Raw genomic sequence first — 14,343 nt, 5'->3', positions numbered from 1 at the left:
CACCACGGAAGCCCCTACTCGCAGGTTATTTAGAAGTGTGTTATTTGCTTTCCGACTATTTAGTGATTGTCCAGAGTTCTTTGTGTTATTGATTTTTAATTTAATTCTAATGTGGAATAGCATATATTTTGTATGACTGGAATTCTTTGAAATTTATTAAAGCTTGTTTTATGGCCCAGAATATAATCCATTTTGATAAATGTCCTGTATGCACTTGAAAAGTGCTGCTGTTCTTGGAGTGTTCTATAAATATAAATTAGGTTAAATTAATTTATATTGCTGTTCAAATCTTCTATATCCTTACAGATTTACTGTCTACTGGTTCTTTCATTTATTGAGAGAAGAGTATCAAAATCCTCAGCTATAATTGTAGATGTCTATTTCTCCTTGCATTTCTAGCTTCATGTAATCTGAAAGTCTGATATTAAGTACATTAATTGTTTAGGATTTTTCATAGCATCTTGATTAATTGACCCCTTTATTATTATTATAAGATGGCCATGTTTATCTCTGGTACCACTCCTTTTTTTGTCTATTTTTGTGATATTAATATGGCTATTTCAGCTTTCTTTTGATTAGTGCTAGCATAGGATATCCTTTTTCATCCTTTTACTTTCAAATTATTTGTGTCATTATATTCTAAGTACATTTCTTGAAGGCATCATGCAGTTTGGTCTTGCTTTTTTTCTAATAAAACACTCTCTCCCTGTTAATTGATGTATCCAGACCATTTACATTTAATTTGATTATTGATGTGGTTAGGTTTAAATATACCATCTTGTTACTTATTTCTTATGTGTCTCATTGTTGTTTTTCTTTTCTTCATTTCTGCCTTCTTTGTATGAATTGAATTTTTTATGATTCCATTTTGTTCCTTTGTTGGCTTATTTGATATCATTGCTTTGTTATTTTTGTGGTTGCATTAGGGTCTGTAGTGTATGTCTTAGCACAGTCTTCTTTCAAGTGGTGGTATACTACTTCACATATAGTCCACTTACAATAGTATACTTCCATTTTTCACCTTTCTACCTTGGTTCTGTTGTCATATATCTTACTTTTACATGTTTCAGACTACACAATATATGATTATTAGTTTTGTTTAAAATAACCAATTTGCTTTTTAAGTGATTTAAATAATAAACAAAAACCCCTTATATGTTACCATTTATAGTGTTCTATATTTATTCTTTTGTGTAGATCCATATTTCCATCTGGTGCCATTTTCTTTCTGCCTGAAGGACCTACTTAATATAATTAGTAGTGCGGGTCTGCTTGCAGTGAACTATTTCAGTTTTTGAATGTTTGAAAAAGACTTTATTTCACTTACGTTTTTGAAAGATATTTTTGAAGGGTGTAGAAATCTAGGTTGAAAGTTTTGGGGTTTTTTCCGGTACTTTTTTTTTTTTAACTTTTACTGTATTATAGTTGATTTACAATGTTGTGTTAGTTTCAGGTGCACAGAAAAGTGATTCAGTTTAAAGATATTGCTCCACTGACTTCTTGCTTGCATCATTTGTGATAATAAATCTGTTGTCATCCTTATTTTTGTCACCCTGAATGTAACATTTTTTTCCTCTGGATGCTTTTAAGATTTTCTCTTTATCAGTCTTTTCAAGAAATTTGATTATAATGTGCCTTGTAGTTCTCTTCATATTCATTGTGCTTCAGTTTCGTTAAGCTTCTTGGATCTGGGGGCTTCGAGTTTTCATCAAATTGGGGGAAATTTTAACCATTATTTTCTGAAATACTTATTCTGTTCCTCACTCCTTTATTCAGAGACTCAAGTTACACATACATTGGGTCAGTTTTGATTTACAAATTGAATTATATCCTCATTATGCATTGTATTTTCCTGCTTTTTGTCACACCTGGTAACTTTTTACTGGGTGCCAGACATAGTGAATTTTACCTAGTTGGGCAATGGATATTGTTGTTACCTTGAAGTTTGTTCTGGGACACAGTTATCTGGAGAAAGTTTGATCCTTTCAGGTTTGCTTTTAAAATATTTATTTGATAGTACTAGAACAGGGCTCAATCTAGGCCTAATTGTTTCTAACTATTGAGGCAAGACCCTTCTGTGTACTTGCACAATTCTCCATGAATCTTGAGGTTTTGCAGTCTGGCTGATGCGAACAGGCACTACTTCTGACCCTGTGTGAGCACTAGGCACTGTTACCTCTGATCCTGTTGGGTGCTTTGTCTGACTTCAAGTAGTCCCCACACATACACATGTGGATCAAGCTGAACACTTGAGTGGGAGCCTTTACAGACCTCCTGAGTTCTCTCTCTGTGCAACTCTTTCCTCTCTGTTACTCTGTCCTGAAAACTTGCTGCCTTCATCTTCCTGGATTTTCAGGTCTATCGTCTCAACTCAGAGAGTCCACCAGGCTCTGCACAGGTTACCCCTTCCTGGGCTGTGGCCTGGAAACTCTCTGAAATCAATAGGCTGGGGCAATCAGAGGGCTAATTTCCTTTGTTTCCTGTTTCTCAATGGCCTGATATTCAGTGTGTTGCCAACTCTTATTTCATATATTTTTCTGTTTTCTTACTTGTTCTGGTAAGGAGGTTAAATCTGGCCCCTTACTTCATCTTGGCAAGAAGGCAAAGTCCCATCATTTAACTTAAGAAAATATTTCAGAAAATACTGCTAGTACTGAACATGAGACTTACAATATAAAAAGAGATGACATGTGATGACTCTGTGCTATAGATGCATGATCCAATATCTCCCTGAAATTTGACCCAGTATTCTACACAATCTACTCATGAACCATACCTTCCAGAACCACTCTGGTTTTTATCAGAATTCCCAACGATGACTAGAGTGAGGTGATGGTGATGACTAGCCAGGTGAGTATTTTACCATTTGCTAATTGAATGATTTGTTGTTCTCTCATGTAAGTCCCCCAAACAATGTTTTTTTTTTTAACATCTTTATTGGGGTATAATTGCTTTACAATGGTGTGTTAGTTTCTGCTTTATAACAAAGTGAATCAGTTATACATATACATATGTTCCCATATCTCTTCCCTCTTGCATCTCCCTCCCTCCCACCCTCCCTATCCCACCCCTCCAGGCGGTCCAAACAATGTTTTAAAGTACCATTTCTTTAAAATAAAATTGCTCCCATTTTAGTTTAAAAAGGTTTTGTTAAAAATACCAAGCTACACTAAACTCTTCAAATATTTCCAATTTCAATGTTACACAGTATAATAAAAGTCTGATTTTATCACCACTTGGAATGAACTAAAATGTAACTCTCTCTTATGTTTGTAAATCCTCTATGAACAAGTCTTTCAACAGAATCTAATTTGTAACATTTACAACATTTTAGTAAACTTTATATTTTACAACAGTTTTAGTTTTACAGAAAAATTTCAAAGATAACACAGATACTTCCCATGTGTCCCACACCCAGTTTCCCATTATTTTACATTTTACATTAGTAGGGACATTTGATGCAGTTAATGAACCAATAATGATATGTTATTACTAATGAAATTCTACAGTTTATTCAGATTTCCTGTTAGTTTTTCTTTTTCTGTTCCAGCATCCTATCCAGGATCCCCCATGACATTTAGTCACTGTGTGTCCTTAGCTCCTGTTGGCTGTGAGAGTTTCTCAGACTTTCCTTGTTTTTGATAGCTATGACAGTTTTGAGAGTACTGGTTAGGTAATTGGAGGATGTCCCTGAATTGGAATTTGTTTTATTTTTTTTTAAAATCATATTTAGACTGGGGCTATAGGTTTTGGGGAAAATAACATAGAAATGCCATTTTCATTATGTCATGTCAAGGGCATTTATTATCAAATGACTTATCTCTGTTGATGTTGATTTCGATCACCTGGCAGAGGAAGTGTTTGTCAGGTTTCTCTGCTACAAACTTACTCTTTTCCCCCTGTGTCCATCTTGCACTCTTTGGAAAAATGTCACTATGCACAGCCCCTAAAGAATAGAAGTTGCATCCCACCTCCTCAAGGGCAGAGTATCCGCATAAATTGGGATCCTTCTGCATTGGAGATTTGTCTTTTCTCTCCCATTTATTTACTTATTCAATCATTTATTTGTCTGTATAGACTTATGGATATTTATTTTCTTCTTTAATATAAATTATCGGGCTATAAATCCAATACTTTGTTTATTTTGTTGCTCAAATTATTCCAGCCTTGATCCTTAGGAGCTCTTTCAGCTCCTGTGACATTTACAGATTTTTAAACTGCAATAAAGCCTTCAAAATGACTCTTCTACCCATTGACTAAATTGCTCCTTAAGACTGGGTTAGGCACATAGGGAGATATGTTACTTTCAGGTGATGCATTAAATGATATACTGATTGAAAGAATTCATCAGACAGGAAGTAAGTTAAAGACTGGGGAGAAAAGTGCCCATTATGTAGCAAGTATTTTTAAGAAACTAATGAAATAGAAAGATAAACTGAAAAAAATCCAAACCTTTTAAAGCAAATCTATAAATGGCTTCACATGCTTTAGCCAAAATTTCTTCTTCTGGAGAATTAAGCATTAACACCACGGTTGCTGCTTTTTTGCTTTCAATTGTTAAGGGATCAAACTAGAATTCAAAGAGAAAAATATCAGAGCCACATACAAGCTTTAAAAGCACATAAAACATGAGTGGTGTGTTGAAACTTAAAGAGAGCATAGTCTTACAAAAAGGATGTGGTCACTGCCCACAAAGTGCACTGTAAAATTTTTATTTAAAAACTATCACAGTTGTCAACATTGGCGGCTTTGGAATTCCTGGAGTATGGAGGGAAGAGCAAAGTATTTTGGAATCCGGCAGGTGTAGTCTCTCATTTTAGCCATGGGGAACCAAACTAGTTACTTAAGCTGTTAGAATTTCAGTTTCCTTCTCTGAATAACGGGTATAATAATACCTATTGCAAAGGATTAAGGAGCGGATTAGAGATCATGTATGTAAATCACTTAGCACATTGTCCGGCACATAATAGATGCTCATAAAATAACATATATTAGTATAGTTCTCAGCCAATACACAAGAATCCTTGAGAACCTGCATGTATTAGATGCCCTGACAGTCTCAGTGATCAGTACTTGCTTTCTAACCACTACACCCTCTCTTGAAAAGCAGGAATTACATATGTGAAATAACTAAAAAGCAAAAGATAACAGCATATCACAAAATGTAAAACTGGATAAAATCTGGAACAGGGGAAAAGGTAATATAGTATAAAGAAAAAGTATAGGACTCTAAGAAGTCCTGTACCTTGCTGTGAGATCCTGAGAATTCATGTGGAGCTGAAATGAACAATAACAAATGCATGACCCCCGTGGGTTTTGTTTGGTCAAGGAGAAAACAAATTATTACACTATTTTTCTTCCATTTCCAGAGACCATGGAGGAGGAGGTTCTGCTTATGTTAAAGGAAAAAAAAATTGAATTTCAAAGCTTTACCTGGTTCTTTGTGTTGGCCCTTTCTAAATGGACATCTTAATGTGTTTTGAGACATAGCAAAAATTGATGTTCAGTTTTGGGTAGAGGATGGAGAGATAGATTATTCTGAATAAGGAGATATAACTGTGTGAGGTTAAAAGAGTAAAGATAGAGAAGATGGCAGTAAGCAATGACCCGAAAGGATGTGGCTGGGATAAAAATACCTCTTGGAGGGAAAATGGCTGTTGGATTTTAGGACAGCATTATCTAACATCCAAATTGAAGCTGTTGTTTGTGCATGTCTAGCTCTGTACTAGAAGCTGAAAGAGTTATCAAAGTCTCAAGCCTCTTAGACTCTTTGGGAGACAATTCATCAGTAAAAGTCTGCCATATGCACCAGGCTTGCTGCACTTACGGGTTCCAGTGACATGAACCAGTGAGAAAAAACGGCCTCTAGAAGAGCCTAGAGCAATGGCTAGGATGCTGTCTGCAACGCTGACCAGGAGAGCATAAGGGCCTGGAAATTCAGAGAAATTTTAAGGAAGAACTATTAAAAGTACCCGGTGATTGAGGCTTGAGAAACATCTTAGATAGGCATTAAAGGGTAGCCCCAGAATGCCAGAGCACTTGGAGTCATCACTAGCTCGCTAACCGCATCTTTTTTAATCTGAAAAATTAGGGAGTTGGATTATATCTCTTAGATCTCTTCTAGATGTAAAATTCTAGGATACTATGAAGTACAAAAACATATGGCAGAGACAATAAATGTTGTGATGCGGAAGGGGGAATTAATTTGAACTGGGATAAATGGAGAAAGGTCCGCGGTGGTGGTAGAATTTTAGATGTGATTTGAAGAATGGATACAATGGGGTAGGCTGAGATAAGGAGGAAGGATATTCAAATGGGAAAAATGACACCAGGAAGGTTTAAAATGGGAATGAATGCTGCATTTATGGTGGATAAAATAGGAGTTTGACTGAATAGAAAATATGTAATAGGAAGCAGAATATTACTGAAAAATAAGGAAAGATGAGGCCTCAGCAAGTGACCTAGACCTTCCCTTCACCAGCCCTCTATTGAGGATAATCAACAGAGTTCAGAGGAAAGGATTGTGACTCTAGAAATTTATACCTTGCTAAGTTATCATTCATACGTGAAAAAGACATGTTCAGGCATTCACAAACTCAACAAGTATATCAACTGTACACGTAAACAAATTACTTGGCAAATACTTAAGCCAAGATTGGGGAGGACAAAATATAAACACAGTAGTGGTGGATCAATAAATTGATAAATTGATATTTAAACTGGATGATAATGATGGTCTGAATCACAGTGTAATTCTTAAGAAGGGATTTCTGAAGTAATGACGACATAATAAGGAAAAAAGTTAATAATGATTTGGAATTAAAATTCTAGATTTTTTCAACAAAACTCAGGTAGAATTTCATTGATCTTATCATTACCTGAATTACATTATTTGTTAATTGACTGTTTCCGCCACTAGAATGTAAGTTGCCTTGAGGCCTGATCTATATGCCCAGGATGTAAAGGAATACTTGGCATATAGTATGTACTCAATATTTGTCCAGTAAATGAATGACTTTCTTCAGACAAAAGATTGTTATTTCTCTATCTCCACTACCTGGAACAATACCCAATATATGGAAATCCTCAATAAATGTCTATAAAGAAATATATTAAAGTGCCTCTGGAAACTTCTTTTTTTATATTTGTGGCCTTGAAGTGCCTTAACTGTTGTACTGTCTGTTGATGCCAGAAAAGAAGATTCCAAATCTGAGGTTCACGGAGCCATCAGTGGGCTCCAGGGACAGCTTGTCTCTCTGAAATTATGTGCAGAAATTTTGGTGTGCATTCTACAGGGAGAGAGTCCACAGTCACCATCCTACCCTTGTAAGGCCCCCAACCCACCACCAAACCCTTGAGAATCAAAGCCTTAGATCACCTTTTCCACTTAAGTCAGTTTCCCTAGCATCCTGGCTGGTTACCTTTCCTTCCATTTTAGAACTTCCACTTCAGAGACGTCTGATATTTCAGTATTTTTAAAGCTGATTTTACTAGCACGTGAATGAAAAAACTATGTTGAAGCATAGATTTCTCGTGATCTCCACAGAATGGCTACAATTCTCAAAGGAGCAGGGTAGGTGGAAATACATTTAAATATCTTTTAATGCTCCTTCAGTGGTTCAGAAAACACTTCAGTATTTTGCCATATCTTCTGGTCATCCTTAAGAAAAAGGTGATGGGGGTACAAGAAGCTTAAGAGGAACTTTGAGACTGTGAGAGTTACCACTGTAAGGGCTGTCAAAGGAGGAGAAATACCAGTGTTTGGCAGACAGTGGAGAAACCTGGCATGACATGTGTTTCTCCTACAGAGCCTGCAGCATTATAGTAATTTTTTATTAAAAAGGGCGCCGAGAATAAAATGATAGCTATAACAGAATGCCACATGACTAAATATATAATCCTGTGCTGTAATTACAGATTCCATCTGCTTTCCCATGAAGAACTCATAGTCAGTCACCAACAAGCTGGTTGTGAAATTATAATTTCGTGCTCTGTACTGAATAAACGATGAAGTAAAATTATTTACAAAGAGAATGAAAGAAAGGGGAAGCGTTTTGGCTAAGCTTTGAGTTTTAAACCCAGTCAATTAGAGAAGCCATAGACTTGTAGAGATGCTTTTCTACCTCTGTTAAGGAAATAAGACTATTAGGATAAGGCTGCCCAACAGAACTGCGATGAAATGTTCTGACCCTGCATTGTCCAGTGCGGCAGGCACAGGCCCCATGTGGCTCCTGAGCACTCGAAGTGTAACTGATGAGACTGAGGAACGGAATTTTTCCCTTTATTTTTTATTGTTGATTTTAATTAATACAATTTTAGTTATTTTAAATGTAAATAACCACATGTGGCCAGTGGCTACTGTATACATAGACAGCACCAGTCTAAAGGAACATACAATTATAAAGCTGAATTCAGTGAAAAGAGATGAATCATGAGTTGAGTGATTTTTATGCTGCCGTTAAGTGCAAATAAAAGGCTTTTTTGATTTCTGCTGGAATGTGTTTACCAAGTCAGTGGTCTCCGATCACGAAGCCAATTGCACAGGAAAAGGGAGACAGATAAACAGAAGGAAGTAGACTGCACCACTCGAGCATGGACTTTTAGTACAGACTCTCTAGACAGCACTTAAAATCTGCAAAAGGGTAAAGGTTAAAATGAAAACCGCTAAAATGGCCTTTCATTTGCTTTACAACCTGAATCAAAATAGCAAATCTTTAGAGCAAAGGTGAGCAAGCCGATATTTATTCATACAGTTTTGTATATGTACGTTATTTATACATACATTTGTGATGAGGGAGAAAGATAGGAAAATAAAGTCCCTAAGAGGCTTCATTCCTAGAAAAAAAGTCTATGGCAGTTTTGGCAGTCTATGACAGAGTTAAAGGTTGAGTTCTGAGGCTGATGAAAAGGGTCCAGAAAAACAAGACCCTGGGGACATCCCACTCTTCCAGGGAACTGGGTTTGGTTGCCCAGGTGAGGGAGCAGTTTCCACTATTGCTCGTTCGTCTGATTCAACACCCACCATGCTGGTTCCCTGTATGCACCTAGCAGGAAGGCGTTGACCCATTAACATAAATGTTCAGTTGACTTGATACTTAACCACTAAGATTCCAAGGCCAAATCATAGTCTCTTGTGAGTTTAAATACTGTGGATTTACCCACTAAAGTTCAACTGCCTCTGAAACATAAGAGAACAAAATTTCCGTGCTCTTAAACTCGAAGACCTGACCATGAATTGTGATGGCTGTGCTCTAGGCCTCTGGGAACTTCAGTGGCCGGATGGGCTTTCACAGCCGATACCCCTGCCTCCTTGGACAGTTCACGCAAACTTCAACAGTTTTGTACAATGATGGACAGCACCCTCAACTACATCATTAATAATTACATTTACTAAGTTCTTATCTAATGCCTGGCACTGTTCTAAGCATCTTTTACATCTCTAACCTTGCCCCACTGCTGTGAGTGGGTATGCAGTGGACATGATTACATCCTCATTGGGGAATACGAAGGTTAGGAGATTTGCCCCAGATCACAGATGGTGGATGATGAGGTGAGGATTCAGACTCTGACAGTATAACCCTGGAGCCCATACTCAGTTACCGAATATCATGCCTTATACCAAACATTGCCTACTAACGTTGTTTCTGTTAATAATTCTTTCGTGCAATCAGTCCACAGAAAAAGTCTGCCTTTTGTTAAAGCATCACAAACAGCCTTTCAGCCAGCCTTGGAATTGATTTGGGAAAGCATAATATAGTTGTGTTGGTTATTCAAGCCATAGCTTCCCCCCATTTAGGCATCTTCTTAGCTAGTGTTCTCCTTTATGAGAAGAAACGGAGAATAATAAACCATAAATGCACACATTAGTGTATGCTTTGACAATGAGAATACTAACAAAAGCAAAGGGAGCATTTTGTTTTAACCTTATCACCAAACACTCTTTTTTTTCTGTCCCCGTTACCCATTTTAACCAGTAGATGAAAGACTAATAAAAATAAAAATCTTTGGAAACAATGTTTTAGGAGATATATAAGAAGCAAATTGCCATGACTTGACACAGAAAAGTTTATTTTCTCAAGCACTTATATATCCCTCTTTTAAATCTGGTTTTTATTTCTAATTTGTACAACAAACCTTTCACAGACTTTGAAGAGGTATACCTCGGAACAAATTCCAAGTTCAGATAGTTTAAACTGTGCTATAGTGTTTTGAAGTATTAGAATTTATAAGACAGAACAGCAGTTAGATACTTTAATACTACTCTATCAGCTTTATTAACATAAAATCAGAGCAGGGGAAGGATGGAAGGATCCTCGGGATTGTCAGAGAGCAACGGTCACTGTTACACATGCCTTTGGCTGCCCTCAAGACTGCTGTGACCCAAGGAAGCAAAAGCTAGATTTTTGTTAACTTGAGGATTGGAATTGTTTCTCAGTCCTTGATTGTGCTCCTCAAGGACTGGAGTACAGAGGACAACACCAGCAAGACATTATAAAATTATGGAGAGTGTATTAGACAAATATATCTATTGTTTAATAGTTCCTTAATTCTAATTTTAATCAGAAAGTGTTTGTCGTCAAGTACTGTGTTCATGACTCCACTTTCTGGTAGTAATAGGATGTCAATAATGCTATCTTGCAGCAAAAAGAAGGGTAATGCAAATAAGATGCAGTGAAAAATTAAGAGAATTTAGAACATTTTAGGGGTATGTCCAAAGGAGAGCAGCCAGACTGATGATCTATATCAGGAGACCACAGTGACCTTCTCTGCAAAGCTTTCCTAGACCTGGGCAGACATGTCTTCTGTAGCCTCTGTTTCCAGCTGCATTGAAGGATCATACAGAAGTTATATAGGGGGTGTGTGTGTGTGTGTGTGTGTGTGTGTGTGTGTGTGTAGCAGAATCTAAAGAATTCGAAAGGCAACAGATCTTATTTATTGAGTGTTTTCTATGTGCCAGGCACTGTGAACTTCATATACTCTCATTGTAATCGATAGAACAACCAAAATGACTTGGACATGACAATTCTCATTTAAGAGATTAAAAAAAAAGGCTGAAATAACTTGGCCAAATTTGGCAACTTCACCAAAATAACAGTTTATGAGAGGCAGAGCTGGGACAGAGGTCACATTTGTAACCACAATGTTCCAGTGTTGTTAGGAAAATTCCTGCACTAACTTCAGATTCTTTCAAACAGTAAAATCCTGCGAGTCTTTTGACTATACACAATTTTTTCCCATTCACATTTTATTTGAAGACAACCACACCAAATGTCTGTTTCAAAATAAGTTTTTAAATTGAAAATTGAGGACATTTTCTATTTTTAACATAATCAGTAGTTCATAAACTTTAAAGAGAGACAATAAAACCCTGCTTTAATTTTTTATCATAGCTTTTTTTTTTGTAATTAGAATAGGTTCTGTATCTCCACTTTCCGTAGAACAACTACAGTTCAAGAATAGTAGTTTTTTATAAACTGATTAACTCAGTATCCCAGTAAGCATAGCAGAAACCAAAAATTGGTGAGTTTCCATTTTTTTCAGATGGGTTCTTTTTCTTTTTCTACATCTTTATTGGAGTATAATTGCTTTACAATGTTGTGTTAGTTTCTGCTGTACAAAAAGGTGAATCAGCATATGTATATATATATCCCCATATCCCCTCCCTCTTGCATCACCCTCCCATCCTCCCTATCCCACCCCTCTAGGTGGTCACAAAGCACTGAGCTGATCTCCCTGTGCTATGCGGCTGCTTCCCACTAGCTATCTGTTTTACATCTGGTAGTGTATATATGTCAGCGCTACTCTCTCACTTCATCCCAGCTTCCCCTTACCCCACCCCGTGTCCTCAAGTCCATTCTCTACGTCTGCGTCTTTATTCCTGCCCTGCCCCCAGGTTCATCAGTGCCATTTTTTTAGATTCCATATATATGCATTAGCATACGGTATTTGTTATTCTCTTTCTGACTTACCTCACTCTGTATGACAGACTCTAGGTCCATCCACCTCACTACAAATAACTCAATTTCTTTCCTCTTTATATCATAGCTTTTTAATTCAAATATTGTGATCATATTCCCATGCTATCAAATATTCAGTGACATCATTTTATCAAAATGGAATAATTTATTTAACTAAGTTTTTATTATAAAACATTTTTGTTACTTCTATAATCACTACCGCTATGGAAATAATTTTTTGTATGATCCATGCTTATTTACCATGATCACTTTAAATTATTTTACAACTTCTAGGATCACCTTGTCCCAAATGACCAACCTATTGGACATTGTTGAACCCTGCTTTTAAAAGGGAGAGACAAGGTTTTGTGTTGTGGGGAATGCATTATTCAAGCACTGGAAAGAGAAAAAGGTGATGAACACAGATTTTTCTCTCCATAGAATTGGAAAATACAGGACTTCTAATGTCCAAATAGTCATCTTAAGACAACCTCACGTACATACCTAATAGCTATAGCATAACTTCCAGTCATTTTTTAAAATTCATTTGGATAATTAACATTAATGAGAGACTGGCAAATGTAAATTTAAAGTATTTGAAAGAACAAACCAAAACTATTTGTTCATTAACTAGGCTTATAAACATGCCATCCACATACTGGAAAAGCCAATAATTACTCTCTAATTGTGCTAATCAAGTAATGACAATGTTGTAAATGTTTGTTTACATAATGTTAGATTTCTCTGACTAATCTTATCATTAGTCAGACTTTGGACTTCTGCCACCGTGCACTCATGTATATACTGGTACATGCCAAACTGTTTCAACAGTTTATTTTTAAAACTGGTTGTTAACATGCTGCTAGTATTCAAATCAGAAACTTACCACATCCTTGGGAGGGGGCTCTGATTCCTTCTTTATCTTTTTACCCATTCTGGAAAAAGATGCCACAAATGGTTAAAATGTCATTTGTACATTGTATATGTACAAATCTCTCACTTACCTGCATTCCTAGGAGGAGATGTACTTCGTCCTCTAAATTTTACCTAAAAAGAAACTAGGCAATATATGTAGAAATTATTGCACATATACAAATATGTGCAATACATATACAAATATGTTACCTACATCCCAGACTTCACAATTTTAAAGGAACTTATTGATAAGATTGTTGGGCATTTGTCCTGGCTTCCAGTTTGGAAAGAAGGAGAATACATTAATGACATAAATGACATAAATTTTACTTACATAACAGGTAATGGTTTACCATGCTTATAGCTCACTTGTGTAGGGCTTGGGAGACTAAATCTAAATTACTTTTGAGATCTGCAGGAATGTTCTGCCACAAAAGGAGGGATTTCTGTCTGCTTTCTTGCACTGATCTATCCCAAGCACCTAGAACAGGGTCTGGTACATACTGGGCATTTGACATTTATAAAAATCATTAACTCTGTTGTTCCTGGGGGTAATTATTTTCTGAATGATATCCAAGATCTACCAAGTGAACATTTGTGTCATTTTCCCATATAAAAAAATGTTTTCTCTAATGTATTCCATATAAAAAATGTTTTCTCTAATGTATTCCATAGCTCAATAAAAAAGTAATTGAGAATCTCAAAAGATGTATTCTAGGGAAACTGGGGTTACTAACTCCACCTAGGTACAGAGAACTTTCCAAGATGGTGACTGTTAAAATAACCCTAGGGCTGTCCTGGTGGCACAGTGGTTGAGAGTCCGCCTGCCGATGCAGGGGACTCGGGTTTGTGCCCCGGTCCGGGAAGATCCCACATGCCACGGAGCAGCTAGGCCCGTGAGCCATGGCCGCTGAGCCTGCGCATCCGGAGCCTATGCTCCGCAAAGGGAAAGGCCACAACGGTGAAAGGCCCGCGTACCGCAAAAAATAAATAAATAACCCTAGAAATCTTTCATGTTTTCTCCAATGAGAGTTTGTGGGGTTATGTTTGGTATTAGGGCAATCTCAGATGGTATATTCTAGTCTCAAGGTAATTACAATAGTCTCAAGAAAATTTTGGGAAGTAGGAAATCTTTGGAGAGAATCTACAATGTCAGGGTTAGTTCAGATGGCTTGCCAAGGGACAACAGCAACTCCAAGAATTGATCACATAAGTTAAAAAGCCACATGTTCATAGAAACTCATAGTGACTTCTGAAAGACATCTATTTCAGGTCCCTAACTTGAAGTCACATAAATTTCAAGATCCTTGAGGGCCTGGGCAAGCTTATGCTATGCACTACCTCATGCTATACCTAATATGTTAAAACATTAAAATACACCCACATCCCCTGTTAAATATAATTTTCATCATAAAAAAGATTTGAAATTTTGCATTTGAAATGACTCATCAGTTTGTACACCTGGAAATTC

At 36.7% G+C, this 14,343-nt stretch overlaps 1 protein-coding gene across 2 annotated transcripts in view; it reads right to left on the bottom strand.

The window, feature by feature from the left end:
- Window positions 1–12,891, bottom strand: part of ARMC3 (armadillo repeat containing 3) — an 89,405-nt gene extending 76,514 nt beyond the window's left edge. For both annotated transcript variants that reach the window (XM_060003770.1, XM_060003771.1), the window contains exons 1-2: window positions 12,844–12,891; window positions 4,453–4,570 (exon numbers count right to left, since the gene is read on the bottom strand). In XM_060003770.1, the coding sequence (XP_059859753.1) occupies window positions 4,453–4,570; window positions 12,844–12,891 (166 nt within the window). The remainder of the gene's footprint in view (window positions 1–4,452; window positions 4,571–12,843) is intronic.
- Between the last annotated feature and the right edge of the window lie 1,452 nt (window positions 12,892–14,343).

Source organism: Delphinus delphis, chromosome 2, assembly GCF_949987515.2.
Source record: "Delphinus delphis chromosome 2, mDelDel1.2, whole genome shotgun sequence".
NCBI classification, from domain to species: domain Eukaryota; kingdom Metazoa; phylum Chordata; class Mammalia; order Artiodactyla; family Delphinidae; genus Delphinus; species Delphinus delphis.
The sequence above is the reverse complement of the archived record's forward strand: the minus strand, read 5'-3'. Positions and strand labels throughout refer to the sequence as shown.